This window comes from Hyperolius riggenbachi, chromosome 3 (genome assembly GCF_040937935.1).
Source record: "Hyperolius riggenbachi isolate aHypRig1 chromosome 3, aHypRig1.pri, whole genome shotgun sequence".
NCBI lineage: Eukaryota > Metazoa > Chordata > Amphibia > Anura > Hyperoliidae > Hyperolius > Hyperolius riggenbachi.
The window spans coordinates 279,819,448-279,838,193 of record NC_090648.1 but is presented as its reverse complement, the minus strand read 5'-3'; the positions used below and the strand labels follow the sequence as shown (position 1 = coordinate 279,838,193).

At 44.8% G+C, this 18,746-nt stretch overlaps 1 protein-coding gene across 2 annotated transcripts in view; it reads right to left on the bottom strand.

The window, feature by feature from the left end:
* Positions 1–15,509, bottom strand: part of POT1 (protection of telomeres 1) — a 151,458-nt gene extending 135,949 nt beyond the window's left edge. For both annotated transcript variants that reach the window (XM_068276369.1, XM_068276370.1), the window contains exons 1-2: positions 15,421–15,509; positions 15,220–15,334 (exon numbers count right to left, since the gene is read on the bottom strand). In XM_068276369.1, coding sequence (XP_068132470.1) covers positions 15,220–15,334; positions 15,421–15,426 — 121 coding nt within the window. In that variant the 5' untranslated portion in view covers positions 15,427–15,509. The remainder of the gene's footprint in view (positions 1–15,219; positions 15,335–15,420) is intronic.
* Positions 15,510–18,746: the final 3,237 nt, after the last annotated feature.

Here is an 18,746-nt window from a genome sequence, read left to right as displayed (position 1 = left end):
CAATCTTTCCAGTCTGTGATGGTTCCACCTAAAGGGGCATTTTCTTTTCTTTTATGCAACATTTTTAGCACGACTTTACGTGCAAAGAGATGTAAGTCTTTAACAAATTCGAATCTATCCAAGGTGCTATTCGGACAGAAACCCAAACCCCTGGCTAAGAGGTCAGTAGTGCTCTGTGAAAACACAAAACCTGAAATGTTGATGACCTGCATATCATCCGCATTTCCAGATGGGGTGAGAATTGGGGTGGCCACTACGTTGGCATTGTCTGTCTCCCGTCCTCCTCCAAAAAACAGGAGGAGGACGACTGAGATCCAGAATCGCCACATGCCCCCCCCTCCAAATCACTCTCTTCCTCCTGCAAAGTATTAGTTGATAAGTATTTATTGATAGGGCCCTTCCGGGACTTGGTTTCTTTCTCTTTATTTTTTGGGGGTTTATTTTTAATTTTTGATGTTCCTTGGGAGCCCTTTGTAACCTTGATGGTAGATCTAGTGGCTGGGCGTTGGGGGATACCTGGATTGTGACCAGTGGAGGAGACCGATGTGTCACTTTCACGTCCAACTGATGATTCTGAATCCTCCGTCACACTGGAGTCCCCAGGAATATCTCCGGGGGGTCCGGTGGGAGGCTTTTCAGGAGGGTGATGATTAGGAGGTGGTTTCTTGCCTCTAGGGGGTGCTTTACCCCATCTATAAGCGTAGCCAAACTTGTAGGCTGCCTTGTCTCTTTCCAATTTATTCTCTTTCCTGGTCAATAAATCCTTATTATATTTTTCAATATGTGACCTAAGATTCCTGTTCCTAGTCAGAAATAATGGATGCTCAATGAGCGGGCTTAGAGAATCAAAAATTGCTTCAATTTTTTTATCGATTTCTGTCAAATCAGTCTCCTCCAACTCCTGCATCAACCCAAGCATCACCTTCGAACAATGTTCAAAATTTTCTTCCCACCTTTGTTTGAAAGTACCGTATTTTTCGGACTATAAGACGCTCCGGACCATAAGACGCACCTGGATTTAGAGGACAAAAACCAGGAAAAAAAAAAAAACCAACAACCCGGTGCGTCTATGGTACAGGGTCGTCTTGTGGAGCTTTCCCCCCCCCCAAGCTGGTCTGCTATATACATATCTAGCTATCTATCCATCTATATAGATAGAGATAGATAGATACATATATGTGTATATATATATGTGTATATATATGCGTATGTATGTATGTATGTATGTATGTATGTATGTATGTATGTATGTATGTATGTATGTATGTATGTATGTATGTATGTATGTATGTATGTATATATATATATATATATATATATATATATATATATATATATATATATATATATATATATATATATATATATATATATATATATATATATATTATATATATATATATATATATATATATATATATATATATATATATATATATATATATATATATATATATATATATATATATATATATATATATATATATATATATATATATATATATATATATATATATATCAGCGTGTAAGTGCCTGATGAGCCAGAGGCAGATCTCTAAGCTCATTTATTGGGTTTTTAGGATTTACTTGTATGATTGTAAGTTAAGTTTAAAAATGTGTTTCAATTACAGATGTATTGATAAGATACAAAAAAATACTTCTTTACTCAAAAACACTTTTTGATTAAAGGCAATTTTGTGAATAAATGAATGCAGTTTTTCTACTGCAACTGTTGTGCCTTTAATGACATACAGGTATAGTTGGAGGTCTGATAGAATCTGCCCAAATGAAGTTTGTACAGGTTACCATACTTTGCATCTGAGCCTTTAACGTATAGAGCATGTGCAGCAGGCTCTTACAGTAGTTCTGTGGTCTGAATCCTATTCCCCTGCAAGATTGAGAGAGGAAGCAGGGAAATGTAACACTGCCCAAAGGCTGTGAGCAGAGAGCAGATCCAGAGCTGACCCAGCTGCATTTTGTGTCTGTCACTTTGCAAGGATCCTGGATCATAACGTAACCCTCTCGTTCTCTATGGCAGGGACACAAGCTTCAGAGCGGCTGCAGGTCACTCACCCCTGTCCCACTGCTCGTTTCTGCTTTATGTCTGGTCACGCTCTACTCCCCTGCACTCTGATGTATATAAAGAAGCAGCGTCACTGTTCTGCTATTAGGAATCAGCGTCAGTGATGTCACGTGCTTCTGTATATACATCGGAGGAAAGGAAGTGAAGCGTGACCAGACATAAAGCAGGCAAGTAGCGTGACAGGGGTGAGTGACCTGAAGCCCTCGGCTGCTTCAAACAGCCCTCTGATACTTTTGACCAGCCAGAGAGAGAGAACGAGAGGCTGACGTTATGATCCAGTCTCCCTGCAAAGCAGCAGACACTCTTCAGCTGAGACGGCTCTGGATCACTCAGCGTCTGTTGCCATAAATCCTGTGTGCTCTGCTCGCAGCCTTTGCACGTTTCCCTGCCTCGTCTCTCAGTGGGAAGTGCATGTACGTAGTGACATATTCAGCACATCTGCAAGGTGCGCGCTATGAGGAAGAGCTGGTAATTTTAAAATGCTTTTATTTTACTGGACCCGATAGTCTCGGAGGCGGGACCATGGCTCTGTCATTGGGCCAATCACTGTGCAGTGACTGTACAGTGATTGGCCCAATGACAGAGCCATCATCCTGCCTCAGAGACCATCAGGCCAGTCAAATTAAAGCATTTTAAATTACTGGCTCTTCCTCATAGCGCAGGGATGCGCTGAATCCCCGCAGATGCCCTTTACTTTCATGTAGTTAGGTAATTATGCCCCCTACAATGCCCGCTCCAGGTTCAGCACTGTGTGCTTGTAAAGGCACCTATATTTTCATGGTAAAGCTGGGCACTCCTGACCCTCCCCATGTTATATCCGGCCCATAAGACGCACTTACTTTTTCTCCCCACTTTAGGGGGAGAAAAAGTGCGTCTTATGGTCCGAAAAATACGGTATCTGTTAATGGTTTTTTGAAAGGGAATATTTGAATGCGGAGCCATAGTGGAGCTTTCCCCTCACGCAGATAATTCTCATTAAATTTAATGTTCCACCATGCTCTACTTTTTTGTTCGTACAATTTTACCAGCTTTCTAAAACTGGAATTAATCAGCTGCTCAGCATTTCGTGACCCCCTGTCTCTTGCACACTCTACCCCCACCTGCTGTATAATTTCCTCCCACTGTAACATGGCCCAAAAAAGTTAGTAACGGCTGTATCAACATACACTCTGATAAAGTCCCTCAACTCAGACTTCCAGAGGCTAAATGCCTCAAAAATATACTGAATAAATGACTCAAAAAGGAACTCTGAAGTTGAATAGGAGCAAAAAATAGATAATAATGTTCACTGAGATACAAAAAGCTTTTCATGCATCCTGCCAATATTAATGAATATAAAGCAACAACGGAGAGAATTGGCTCTTGGGTGCATGAAAATCAATAAATACTTTTAATAGTACATTTTATACAAAAAAACAAGACTAGGTGCATAACATAAATATGAATTTAAAAAACAGTAATATATATTGCAAATTAGCCAAATGTTGCCGCTGGACACCCCAGATCCCTAGAAAAAAATGGGGCTGCAGTCCCCCAAAAAAACAGGAAAAAATAGAAGGGAGTCCTCATGTAATGGACATCAAGCTGGTTGTAGGCAGGCATGTAAGAAACAATTGTTGTAAAAACATCCTCTGTATTTTTTGGTTGAAAAGCTATATTCATACAGTTCAATACAATAGCAGCCCCCACTCAATGGGGCTAGAGGAGCAGAGATGACACTGGAACAAATGCAAGGTGAACGATGCTGGTAGGAAACCACAAGGCTGTGCCCCCCACTCGCAGGGACAACCAATAAGCAGGGAGGGTTAATAAAGCAGGCAGTCTGTCATGTTGTTAAAAGACGAGCTTGCAAGCAGATGATAGTGTAATGTGCATGGCGTGGCATAAAGCTGTTATGAAGCCCAACACTGTAGCACATAGCAATGCTGAGTATGACAGGAGAGACAGTATAGTGCCAGCAAAGCTCCCAAGCTGGGAATCCGTCAGCAACAACGTTCATCAGTCGCCCCGAAACACTAGAGCAATGATGGAAAAATTTCTTTACGGATGGCATAAAGTTCCAATGCAAAATCAAACCTGCCCCCATTCAGGGATTCATGAGTGCAAAGGATGTAGTTACCAGTCCAGCTTAATGGCCAGGAACATCCTGATGGAAGATGAGGGTCCCAAGCGGCAATAGGCGGCGTTTGCTAAGCTGTCAGACAGCCTGACATGTTTCGCCGTCTTCTGACGGCATTCTCAAAGGCAGACAGCAAAAAGCGTGTTCCTAAGACGCCATAGCGGCGTTCTTGTACTGGCCGTACTCCTCCCAAACCCTCAGCCACGCCCCCCGCGTACTCCCATGTGACCGCTCCGCGTGAAGACGCGGAGACGTCCGAGTGCGCGTCACTGGAGCGCAAATGCGCTCCATGCCACAAAGCCGGAAGCTGTTTCCTCCGGCATGTGTTTAGAGTGACGCGCCGTCAGATAGGGAGGGCGGGGGGGGGGGGGGGGGGGGGGTTTGCGGGAGAGACATCAAGGTAATTGGGCAAATGTAAAAAGTAAGAATATACTCACAAAGGTGGGTTGCAGAGGGGCAACCGACCGTAGAAAGCAGGTGGAGACAATGAACCCGTCTCCACTCGGGGAGGTCACTAGGGACCTGCATGCGGTTGCTGTCCTTCGGAAAACAAAGGGGACAGATGTCCACCGTGGTGTGCACCACGTGTGGTCTGTCTCCACCCCTCAAATGGGTGACGTGTGGGGGTATAGGATGCACTAGACGATTGTAAAGAGGCGCCCTGGTGGTTTATAAAAGCGTTTAAAAACAGTTTAAAACTAACAAAGGACTGAGGTAGCTTACATCAATGACGACAAATCTTTGTAAAAAAAAAAAGCTTTGTAGCACAGGCTTTGTTTTTTACAAAGATTTGTCGTCATTGAGGTAAGGTACCTCAATCCTTTATTAATTTTTTAAACACTTTTTTAAACCACCAGGATGCCTCTTTACAATCGTTTAGTGCACTTTAAGGAAATGGGCATTTTGCAAAAATGCTGAAGCTTTGGAAAGCTTGTTTTAATACTTCTTAAGGTACCAAATGCTCAGACTGATACACAGAAATACAAGAATACATTAGTTAGGTGGCAAAACAACTATTAAAGAAACAAACTTTCCTTTAAGGACACCTGAAGTGAGAGGGATATTGAGGGTGCTATATTTATTTCCTATTAAAGAATGCCAGTTACCTGGCAACCCTGATGATCTGTTTGGCTGCAGCAGTGTCTGAATCACACACCTGAAACAAGAATGTAGCAAATCCAGTCAAACATCTGATACGCATGCTTGTTCAGTGTAAAAGTGTTAGAGGCAGAGGATCAGCAGGACAGTCAGGCAATCTGCATTGTTTCAAAGAAAATAAATATGGCAGCCTCCATATCCTTTTCATTTTAGGTGAGCTTTAAGCAGAGACTTGGTGAAACATAACAGAGTCTGATATACCTACAAATACTTCCCTTACGTGGCGCCAGGTTGCTTGAAGCATACTTGAAGCGAAAAAAAGTTAGATACTTATCACAGTAGAGGGAAGCCTCTGGATAGTCGCCTCTCTGTTCCTATGCTGGAACCCTTGGAAAATATTCACCAATATTGTTGAATATGGTGCTTGAAGCTGCACCCCCTCTATATACAAGCATGGGCACACTACATAAGTGCAAAGTACAGCCTGTGCAGTAGCATGGAGCTGCTAGTGTACGAGCGGCTTTGTGCTACTATACAGGAGTTGGTGGATCATAACAAGCAGCAGAGGGGTCGACGAAGATTGGTGAAGCACCTGGAGCATCTAGAGGCCTACCTTTACTGTGGTAAGTATATAGTTTGTTTTTTAATTAACTTTAGATTTGCTTTAAGGGCAGGGCAAGCTACATGGCTATGTGTTTATTTGGGATATGTTTATTATTGCAACGGGCACAATATATTACTGACAGCATCGGTAATATCTGCACTGAGTGAGGTGTAGTCCAGTGTGGGGGTAGACACGGTGTATAGTGTTAAAATAATTAAAACGAGAGTAATTAAAAGATGCTTTTGAACAGGTGAGAAGGCCAGTGAAAAAAGCAAGATGAAGGTATAGATAACAGTTAGGTAGCCTGGTTGGAGACAGTAGGTTTATAGTATAGCTGGAGACTGGGAAGCGCATGGTCTGGTATGGAGACAGTGGGATGCTACAGTACAGATCAGTGGTATCTCTTCTACAGTGCTGCTGTTTAACAGAACAGGCAAGAAGGAGAGTAGGCAGTGTGGCTGAGAGAGAGTATAAAAGGAGGACTAGAGAGTTTAGGGTTAGGAGAGGTGACAGTGTTCGGACATGAGTATTCAAAAGCAATAGTGAGGCATAGATAAGTAAGGGTCAGATGTGGCAACATAGAAGTTCAGCGCATTGAATAAGAGCATAAGTGAGGCATGGATAGGTGAGCGTTAGGAGAGGTTTCATGATTGGACAGGGTGAACAGGTGAGAAGTAGGTGCACGAGTGTCAGAAGTGACATGGGGGGTGGACATAATGGATGGAAAAATGAGGAAAAGTGGGAGAGAGTCAGGAGAGGTGAAATATGAAGTAAGACAGAGTGGCTGTTGGGAAAGGGAAGTAGCTAGTAGGCAAAAGTCAGGAGTGGTGACAAAGTGGCTGTGTTTATAGATCAGGAATAGGTAGGCGAGGTTGAGGAAAATGTTGGACACAGAGGCAGGTAGGAAAGATGAGGAGTAGGTAGGTGAGCATCCAGAGGTGACACAGGGACTGGAGAATGTGGTTGTGGCTGGATGGATAGGTGAGGAGTAGGTATGCAAGGGACAGGAGAGGTAACATGAGGATTAGACAGAGTGGCAAAGAGGAAAGGAGTGAAGTGGGTAGGCAAGTGTCAAGAGAGGTGACACGGGGTTGGACACAGTGGCTAGGACAAGTGAGGGTCATAAAGGTGGCACAACGGATTGGACACAGCGGACAGACATTTTTAATGAAAGTGAATTTTTCATTAAATGTACATTAGTCTTATGGTGAGGATTGTAGTGGTCCACTTTTCAGTATGATCTCTGCTAAAATATTTCCCTAATAAAAATGGTCTGTGTCATTCTTCTTTAAATAACATTCAAGGGATAGTTGACTTTAAGGTCAGTGGTTAGATCAGTATCATTAATACAGTTCATGTAGTGAATTTGCAGGGCCTACTATGGAAGTCTGCCAAGCGGCAGTAGGTAAATGAAAGCTGACGTTTCTTCCATTGCATTTACCTACCAAACAACAAATGGAGCAAAAGTGTGTCTCGAGTCCATAGAAACTATTCAGACACATTATTTCCCTTTCACAAATACGAAAAACAAACTTGATTATTTGCCTTCAGCAATGGCTCAATCTTGGTTCATTTTTCAGAAATCAGTTGCATTGTATTAAAGTGCAAATTTTGTTCTGCAGAAAATGCTCGATTTTATTTTTAAATACACAATGGAGCAATAAGCGGCTTGCTTTAGAAGGTTTTGGGAGCCACATGAATTTTGTTTCCCCAGTGACCTCTTTCATTTAGAAGCTGGTGAATGCATCCCAAATTGTTCCTCTTAACCTCTTGAGTACCAGCGGTCTCTGGCCTGTTAAAGCGGGATTGTCACCATAAAAATCAAATTTTAAGAGCAACTGGTCTAAATGTGTATTAAGTGATAAATATGCTAATCCTGCATTCAAAACTTTTTCTGCTGTTATGGTTTGGAGTTATCACATACCTTAGGAGCACTGGTCCTTTAATTGCCTTTGCCAAATAGTAGCATGCTGGGGTTTTTTTTTACCTACTGTATAATATATTCCTCCTCTTCCCTCCTAATGACATACAACAGTGCACTTCCTAATATACAGACCTCAGTGAAAGTGTCTGAAGACTCTGGGAGGAGGTAGGTAACGAACAAACAATTAGCAAGAGGAGAAAAAAAAAAAAAAAGAGAGTGACGGAGGAAATGATGTCAGAGGTCAAAGTTAACCAAGATGGAAACTGTCGAATAGGATTCCATGCTTTTCCTTTGTACAGGAATCATAACGTGGACAATACAATACATGTGTTATGTAAGTAGAACTAGTATTTATCTACTTATATATGTGTTTTTTATTTCTAGGTTGGCATGGGTGTCACTTGTTATTCAAGGACCAGCTGTAAGCTCAAATGGCACTCCTTTCTCCTTTGTAATTATAGAGTCTCTACTCTCTTTGGAACATAAACTACCAAATTGTTTCCATATCCCCACATTAATAATTAGCTGAACAGAGTAGGAGCCCTTGCTACTCACTTTCAACACCTGCACAACGCCAGTGACTCACAACAGATATTGAAACTCCCATCTGATTGTTCTGATCTGAGCAACATAAAATGGCAATACTTTGTATGCACAAAAAGGTAAGAACATTTATAGAACATTCATAATTTATTCTACCGGTAGCAATATATAGAGCTGACCTGAAGGAACTGACTGTATTTGACAAAAGTAAACTTTCACTTTAAAGCCTAGGTTCTAAACATACGATACATGTAGCCCAGGGGGGTATTCAGGCTTGATATAGCTAAAGTACTCCTGAACTGAGAAGGATATTATTTCCTTTTAAACAATCACAGTTGCCCCACAGTCCCGAAGCAGGTTATTTCGGCGTGTCACTGAGCGATGGGTGCCGTCATAGCAGCAATGTTATGCTGCGCACCCCGCGTAGTGGTCATTCGGGGCTCCAGCGGCTGCCAGACCCCAAATTACATCTCCCACCGAGTTGCGACAACTCTGAGGGGGAATAGTATTTAACATCGCCTCGGAGTTTAGCGGCAGCAGGGAGAGCCGTCATTCGGCTCTCTCCACGCCGACCTGGGCGGCACCCAGTTAATATGTACTCCCACAGTCCTGCTGATTACTTTGGCTGCAGTATTGTCTGAATCCCACACCTGAAACAAGCATGCAGCTAATCTACTCACCCTTGAGTCAGAGCACCCAATCTGCATGCTTGTTCAGGGTCTATAGCTAAAAGTATGAGAGTCAGAGGATCAGCAGGACAGCCATGCAATGATCATCGTTTAAAGGGAAATAAATGTCAGCCTCTGTATCCCTCTCACTTCAGGGTACTTTAATGAAGTATCACCAAATTTACTTTTAGAAAAATGATAAATCCTATATAATCAACAACAGCTAAGTACCGTATTTTTCAGACTACAAGATGCACTCTTTCTCCTCCAAATGTGGGGAGAAAAGGTCCCTGCGTCTCATAGTCTGAATGTGCCAAATCCAAAAGTGGCAAGTGTGCTGCAAGTCCTCTGTCACTCAACGGTGTTCTCCCCAGGAATTATTTCCAGCCAAGTGGCATGAAACATAGCCGGGTGGGGCATGACCGGGGGAAGGTAAGGCCAGCACAGCACTGCTTAAAGCATAGGAGGAGGAAGAGGATCAAGCCAATGAGAGCCGGTTGCTAACCAAAATTAGCCAGGTGGAGCACCCGGCTAACAGAGCCTGGGAGAACACTGGTCACTTCCATCTGCAGCCACTAGCAAGATTCACCTGCTCTACATGCCCTGAGCCTCTCTGTGACCCTGGCACTTGTGCACTGTGCCTCATGCCTGATTGCGTTGGACAAAAGCAGGAGGTGAAACAGGGATCAATGTGAGCTGTGTCCACAACCTCCTGCTTGTCTCTTGTCCTGAAACAGGTTCCCCCAAGCATACCATGTCTCAATACGTGGTGCAGGATAACAACCAAGGAGCCCAATGTGGGAAGTCACGCCATGCTGGACGTCCTGCACATCAACCTGGTGCATGTGCGCTATCAAGGCCGGGACGGTCAGACTTGGCGATCATGGTGGAAAAGGGCAGGAAGTGAAACGGGGATCTGTGTGAGGCTGTGCCCGACCCTCCTACTTGTCTCTTTGCAACTGTGCACAAGCGAATTCATGCTACTGGGCATGTGCTGAACTCGTGCATGCCCAAAACAGTTGAGCTTGTACGCAGACGAGAGCACAGTCACGAGGAAGAACAGGGTCCTGGGCAGCAGGGGTGGAATCTGGGCAGCACGGTGGCGTAGTGGTTAGCGTTCTCGCCTTGCAGCGCTGGGTCCCCAGTTCGAATCCCAGCCAGGTCAACATTTGCAAGGAGTTTGTATGTTCTCCCCGTGTCTGTGTGGGTTTCCTCCGGGCACTCCTGTTTCCTCCCACATCCCAAAAACATACAGATAAGTTAATTGGCTTCCCCCTAAATTGGCCTTAGACTACAATACATCCATTACATGCTACACACATAGACATAGGACTGTGGAAGGGATTAGATTGTGAGCTCTTCTGAGGGACAATCAGTGACTAGACTATGTACTCTGTACAGCGCTGCGGAAGATGTCGGCGCTATATAAATAATAATATATTTATGACCTCCATGGTATTGGTAGCCAGATAACCCCCCCTTTTCAGTGTAGGTAGTCAGAGGCCTCCCCCCTTTTGTATAGGTAATATGCCTTCCTCCCCTTTTCTATAGGTAGTCATATACAGTACCTTCCCCTGTCCCCCCTCCCCCCCTTAAATATATGTGGCCACATACCTTACCCTGTCCTCGCTCTCCTTTAGTATATGTAGCCATATGCCTCCCCCCAGTATATGTTGCCACATACCTTCCCCTGTTCCACCTCCTCTTAAGCATAGGTAGCTATATACCTACCCCCCTCCCCTTAAGTATAGGTAGCCATATAACTTCCCCTGCCCCCCCCCCTCTTAGTATAGACAGCTATATGTCTTTTGTATAGGTATCTATATGTCACCCCCCAGTGTAGGTAACTATATGTCGCCCCCCTTCCCTTTTAGCATAAGTAGCTATACCTCCTCCCCTTTAGTATAGCTAGCTATAGGTCTCCCCCTCCCACTTAGTGTCGGTACCTGTATGCCGCCCCTCCCCTTTAGTGTAGGTAGCTAGCTTTAGGTCCCCCCTGCTACCTCACATGTGAGACACCATGCCGGCTGCAGAGAGAGAGGCACGCCAATGCGGCTGATGAAGGGGTTGAGAGAAGTTTCAGCACTGGAAGTCTGGGGAGGTGAGAGAGTCTGCTGCTGCTGCTAATCTCTGAGGCACTACGCTCGCAACACTCTGCAATGTGTGCCCATAGCCACCCGTGATTCACATAGAAAACAGGGTGGCTGGCTGAGGACCAGGGTGGTTTGTGAGATAGCAGCTGGCACTTGTTAACTATCTCAGTGCCAGTCGCCCCTTCTCCCGATGCCTTGCCTTGCATTGGCCTATGTAGCCGTGCCGCAAATCCAGCCTTGGGGGTTGTCTGGGAGGAGCCGGGATAGGGCACTAGGCACTCTTTTCCAGTAACTACAGAGTTAGCCCCACACACTCTTTCCTGTGATTCAGAGGACAGGTAATGGCTCTGTTCAGAGGAACAACACCTCCTACTCTACTGGCAGCTCTATGCTTTGTGCACAGATTTCTGAGTCATGTGACTGACTTTTTGAAAGGGAATTCCACTGGCACAGCTGCATCACATATGAAAATTGTATAATTAATGGCATAGGCCTCTATTCACCTCCACTAGCAACAAACAAATCGGAAAGGTGAAACAGGGGATTTATTGTTTTTTCCTGATGGGTTTAACAAAAAACTTACAATATAACAGGGCAAAAGGGAAACTCAAGTGCATAGAAACTTTTCAGATACATTACATAGCTTTCTCTACAAAGAAAAATAAAACTTTATTATTTACCTTCAGCAAAAGCCCAGACATGGTTCATTTTTCAAAAATAAGCTCCATTATTTTAAAGTGCATACCTTGCTCTGCAGAAAATACTCCATTTAATTTTTAAAAGCAGCATGGAGTAATGAAAGTATTGCTTTTAAGAGCCACATGCATTTTGTTTATCAGTTGACCTTTTTCACTTAGTAGCTCATTAATGCACCCTGAAATGTTCTTTTTAAAATAAAATTCACACGAATAGTGAATGAAAAGTGTTTTTGTGATTTAATGATACTAAAGTGACCTTTCCATGTCATTTTTCAACCACCTTTGTCTAGATCTACATGCTCTGCCCAAGAAACGGGACTTTGAAACAGTAATGTTCTACCCAAGCCCTGTCATCGGATGTTCTCCACACTCCTATTAGGGCCAATCCTACCATTACACAAACCTGAATGCCGTAATTCAAGCAGCAAACTCTAGGGGGCATTTATTATATTTACAGTATAAAGTGCGCACATATTATGCAGTGCTGGACAATAAATAGGGATACATACAATATAAACATGGGGTGACAGACAAAGAGGTAAGCACATGGTTATACAACATAGCACAAAGTTATACACGTAAACACGGCATAAGATACACGATCGTGCTATTTTACAGAGCTCCAGCAATTCAAGGGTGTCATTGGTGGGGTTGCAAGATCAAGGACACACTTGGGGGGCCGGGGGGGTATCCCCCATGCTTTTGTCTTAACACAGATTTACCATCCGGTCTATTTTCAGTAAGAACCGATTAAAATAATAAATGTGACATGGGGCATACATTTCAGGCTGATTTCATCATAGTGATTGAATCTTCTGAGAACTGAATAATCTATAAATGTGTGGCTACCTTTAGGCCCGGTTCACATGTGCGTTCAGAGCCAAAAGGATCCGGTGAGCTGATCCGGTCTCTGCTTCCCCGGATCCGGATGGCTCAGTCCGTGGCACGGTTCACATAGTGAAAACGAATCTGATCAATGATTGATCGGATCCATTTTCACTCTGCAATACATACCTAATCTTCATAGGCAGACGGCAGTCGAGGCTTCCTCTGCTTCCGCTGTGACTACACAGCGCGTCATGTGACTACATGACGCGGAAGACGGAAGCCTCTACCGCCGGCTGCTACGGAAGATTTGGTATGTATAAACCCTCCCTCACCCACCCGCTTGCTGCACCTTCCCCTCACAATATTTGTGTCGGCCCATGCCCCCATTACCCGTGGAATGGTCCGTTTCTTCACTAGTGTGAAGAAACGTTCCGTTTTCCATTGCCGCAATGCTGCAGCATTTTTTTCCGGATCCGTTCTGCTAAGCAGAATGGTCCGGAAAATTAGGGCCTGCAGCAATTTTTAGGTCCTGGGACTTAGAGACATTTGCGAAATTTCTGCTGGCTGCCTGAGGCTGATACAGCACCGTAGCAGTCAATGCATCTAGCCCAGCGCTGGGCAAACTACAGCCCGTGAGCCGGTGCTCTGTACATCCAGCCCGCCGATAGGCAACCGGATTCATCTTTCCCCCCTCCCTGCAGTCGTGGGCGGTCGATTACCAGAGGTTAAAACTCACCGACTCACCCGTTCCTGCGTTACATCTCCATGGTAACAGGGCGTCACATGACAAGTCAGTGTAATACAAGCTGGCTGCCAGCATGTGATATGCATGTCATTTGAAGCAATCCAGGAAGTGGCAAGTAGGTGAGTTTTAACCCAGCTAATAGCCCGTCCGCGACTCTGGAGGGGGGGGGGAGCTAGGAATGCGGCCCGCAGAATGTGGCCTGGGCCGCACAAAGCTTGCCCGTGCCTGAAATAGCCTATACTCCTTTTTTGCCTGTGTATTTAATTTTCCCCTTACTGTCTGTCTCTTACCAGTCATACATCAGCATCCAGCAATACACTTACCAGCACTCATTCACTCACTTATCAGCATCCAGCCAGCCACTCACCTATCAGCATCCATTGGTACCTGGTTCTAATGTCAATGACATTGAAGAAGGATTTAATCCAGATTCAGTGGCAGAATTCTCAGTCTAATCCCATCAGTACGGTTTTTGAAGCAGAAATCCTCAGACCCAGGCAAAAACGAATCAGAATCACAAAAATGGTAACAGGTTTTAATTTATAAGAAATATTGAGAAAATGTTAACAAATGGTTACAACAGCTCACCCTCTAATGACACTGTCAATTTTGGATTTTTTTTATAAAATGGTAACACAAAGTAGGGCAGTTAAGACCCTAAAAGAGTAGATTGCTTCAATGGTCATAAGATTTCTAAAATCAGTTCAAGGAAGTAAACCAATAACCTTCAAGCAATTCCCTAAATAAGAACCCCCCCTTTATGGCTTGATATCCATGCTGTGACATGCCCACTTGATTGTTGTTTCAATTCAAAATCAGTCAAAGGGATGAATCGGACATGCTGGAAGATCTAGGTCACAAGGGCTCGATTGTGATTTCTGATGACTGACAGACCACCAGGCAGTTCCCCCTCCCGCACTTCGGGGTAAGTGTTCAATGCTTACCATGTGAAGCCAATGCATGTACTGACATCACTACATGCACTTAAAGAGGACCTCCAGGCTGATGTACAAAAACCTGCAGCCTTGCTGTCAGAAAAAAAGTTATATTTACCTGCAGTGTGATGTCCCGCGAAGTCTTCTCAAAGACCCCACATCACTCCACTTCCAGTGCCTGGTCCCGCCTCCCCTCACTCCTGCAGTAAATAGCCGGGTGTTTCTTCTCCAAGGTGAGAGGAGCCGGAAGTGGAGTGGGTACTTATCCGTTAGCCGGGCACATCCTCTAGGTGGCGATAATTACTATTCCCCCTCCAGGCCGCCATGGATAGTAGGGAAAGATGTAACTCTGCTGGAGTTCTATTGCCACCTAGAGGATGCGCCCAGCTAACGGATAAGAACCGTGGAGTGATGCGGGGTCGTCTGGACGGCTTTGTGGAACATCACACTGCAGGTAAATATAACTTTTTCTTACAGCAAGGCTGCAGGTTTTAATACATTCGTCTGGAGGTCCTCTTTAAAAAAAAATTCAGACACAGGAGGCAAGGATATGCGCTGGCGTGAAAGGTGAGCATGCAACACTCATCCTGAGCCTGGGGGTACATACTCTAGGGGGATGGTCCGTCAACTGGTGCCACTAGGATGATTTCCAATAGATTACATGCTACAATCTACTGGAAATCTGCAGTGTGTGAGCTGGAAATAAATCCCTCTCTGAACAGATTTCATTGGAGAAGGATCTCTCTGATGGTTGATCTGGTGGCAGATCAACAGGTGTTTCCTCTCACCATATCAAGCTGAAAGGGTGTCACACATTTGCTTATGTCACATTTGCAAAACAGTAACAGGTGCCATACAATGCAGTGAATTAGAATACATACCTGGTCCTTTGCTATGAAATGGAGGTATGAAGAACGTAACAGCCCCATACACATTAACCACCGACCCCTGCTTTAACTGGTCAAGTGGGGTGTACACGTACTTTTGCGCGGCGGCCTAAAACACAAAAGGCAGCTGTCAGATCTGCAAAGCATGCTACTTTCACGCGACATGTAATGAGACAGCACGAGGGGCAAACTTACACTCATCTCCGTCTGCAACTAAGTATAGAGAACAGAAGTACAACTGAACTGCTCTGACATTCAGCAAGAGGCGCCACCGCACACGTGACGGAAGTGATGTCGGGGCGTGGGCGGGGAATCATCGTGCGAGTAAGGAAATGTTTACGGAAGTGTTGGCAGACAGAGTTGTTATGGTGATGGTAAACGAGATCGGTGTATGGCTGCTCTTCTCAAGGGACTTATTGGAGAAGTGTTGAGCGATACTATTGCGTGTTAACGTGCTTATTGCAGCTGTATTTTGTTGTACTGTGTGTTCCGGGGAAAGCAAATGCACCGGATGAGCTGTAGGGAAATAGATACATCTGAACAGTAATAGTAAGAGACAGTTTGATGATTAGGAGCTTTAGCCCCAGCTTAGTGCTTACCAGTGGTAATGTAGTGCATGCTAGAGATGGGAAGTTTGGATCTTTTCAATGATCCGGATGATTCGAATCGGATCATTGAAAATATCCGGATCTTTGATCCGAATCTCGGATCATTTTACTACGGAAGCATTTAGGGGTGAAATTAATAGCAGGACAGGTCTTTCCCTGCTGTGGACAGGAGAAGGGGAGGGGGTGGGCAGACAGAGAAGGGGAGAAGATGGACAGAGGGCAGGGAGTGGACAGAGAAGGGAGGAGGGACGAGCAGAGAGCAGAAATGTTTGCACACAATACCCACATGCTGCAATCATATGCTTTTCATTTATTTCACCCAGAGCCGGGACAAGGTCCTTCAGCACCCAAGGCTGAGACTGCAAAGTGCGCCCCTCCATCCCTCCCACCCCAGCCGTCACACACTAATTGCTATTAGACTAAGAGGCGCCCCAGGGCCCACAACATCGCCAACACCTTAATCTCTAGTTAGCTGGCTTGCAGTCACTGCTATGTATGTCCTTTTCTTATTTCTTTGTGCTTCAAACACAATTGGAAATGACAGCTGAATGAATTGTGCACCCCCTTCTTACACTGCGCCCTGAGGCTGGAGCCTCTTTAGCCTCTGCCTCGGCTCGGCCCTGATTTCACCTATATGCTCATCTGTGTACTTTGAATGCAAACGTCGCACAGTGAAAGAAAGCATTCCCAGAAGATAGGTGCAGCTGTTTAGAGCAGCGCAGGGGATCATATTGCGCTACAATCACAGTGCCTGCAAAGTTACTGAGCTGTGCTGAGCTGAGCCAAAAGCTTCCCATGTGTTCACTGTGCACAACTATGGAACAGACAGCCTATAATGAGCAGCATGTTACAGCCAGTATGTGTGCTTTACACATATCTGGCAGTGGCACCCATGTCCCCTCTCTCTCATCTACCTGTCTCCCTGCAAGGCTGGCTCCCATCCAACAGAGCGATCCATCTCAGCTCTGCTTCCAGGACCCTGCTGAGAGGGGGCGTGTCGCTCCTGGCCCCGCCCCCTTTGCGACCTGAATCACTCATTTTGATGATTCGGATGATTCGACTCACAAAATAGATTCGGATCAAAGATCCGAATCGTTCATGATCCGGACAACACTAGTGCATGCTAGAAGGGTTTATTATTTATTAGAAGAAAGGTCCATGTATAGTAAAACCTCCATTATTCGGCACCAGGCATGTACTCATGAGTGGCTAAGCATTCCAATACGTGATTTAAATGAGGCTTAATTGACTCAGCTGTGCGGCAGGGAAACATGGGGTTATTTACCCATAAGTCCGTTGTGTATCGTGCGCTGCAAATAGCTTGCAGACTCACTATTGTGCACTTCCTCCTTTCGGCTTGAAGGAGGAAGTGCGTGTAGTGAGTCTTGAAAGACGTCCAACAGGACACGTGCAAGCTATTTGGAGCGCATGTGATACGACCTATGGGTAAATAACTTTATTATTATTATTATTTTTTATTTATATAGCGCCAACATTTTCCGTAGCGCTGTACATAGTACAAACAAATAATGGGGAACAAATATACATAAGAAATACAAGACACTGTACAGTCATGACATTGAATAGAGTAAATACAGATACATACATAGTTGATATGTAGTTGGTACATATACATATGTTAAAATTACAGCAGTATGAGAAACACTAGGAGGAGGTCCCTGCCCTTGCGAGCTTACAATCTAGAGGGTAGTGGGTAGGAAACAAAGGGGAAGGAAACACAAGGATTAGTGGGTGAGCCAGTGTGCCTTCAGTGCTGCCTATAGCAAATTATAGGCTTGTCTGAACAGGTGTGTTTTCAGAGTACGTTTGAAGGTTTCCAGACTCGTGGCATGACGAACCGGTTGAGGGAGAGAGTTCCAAAGGAGAGGGACCGCCCGTGAGAAGTCTTGGATGCGAGAGTGAGAGGAGGTGACTAGGCTGGAGGACAAAAGGGTCTCCTGTGAGGAACGGAGGGTCCGAGCGGGGAGGTATCTGGAGATTAAAGAGGAAATGTATGGAGGCGATAGCTTGTGTAGAGCTTTGTATGCCAGTGTGAGAAGTTTAAACTGGATCCTTTGGGCAACTGGTAACCAATGGAGGGATTGGCAGAGAGGGGCTGCCTCAGAGGATCTAGAAGAGAGGTGGATGAGACGGGCTGCAGAGTTTAGTAGGGATTGGAGAGGTGCCAATCTGCTTTTTGGTAGACCACAGAGTAGGGTGTTGCAGTAGTCAAGACGGGAGATGATTAGGGCATGCACAAGCATTTTAGTTGCTTCTTGTGTAAGGAAGGGACGGATTCTGGAAATGTTTTTGAGATGGAAGTAGCAGGAGGTAGTTAAAGTGTTAATATGTGATTTAAAGGAGAGCTCAGAGTCCAGAGTTACCCCTAGGCAACGAGCTTTGGGGGTTGATGCTATTGGGGTGTTCTCTACATTGATTGTGACAGTGGGAGGTGGAACAGAGAGCGAAGGTGGAAATATTACAATCTCCGTTTTGCTCATATTGAGTTTAAGGAAGCGGGATGACATAAATGTAGATACAGCGGATAGACATTTGGGGACTTTTGATAGTAGTGTGGAGAGGTCTGGGGCAGAACAATAAATTTGGGTGTCATCAGCATAGAGGTGGTATTGAAACCCAAAAGAGCTTATTATCTGTCCCAGGCCATGGGTGTAAATGGAAAAGAGGAGGGGTCCGAGGACGGACCCTTGTGGTACTCCCACAGACAGTGGGCGTGGAGAGGAGTTGGTATTGGCATAGGAGACCATGAAAGAACGTCCAGACAGGTAAGAGTTGAGCCAGGAGTGTGCTAAGCCCTTGATTCCCAGTGTTGAGAGGGTTTGGAGAAGCAGGGTATGATCAACAGTGTCGAAGGCAGAGGACAGATCTAGGAGTATTAGTACCGAAAATCTG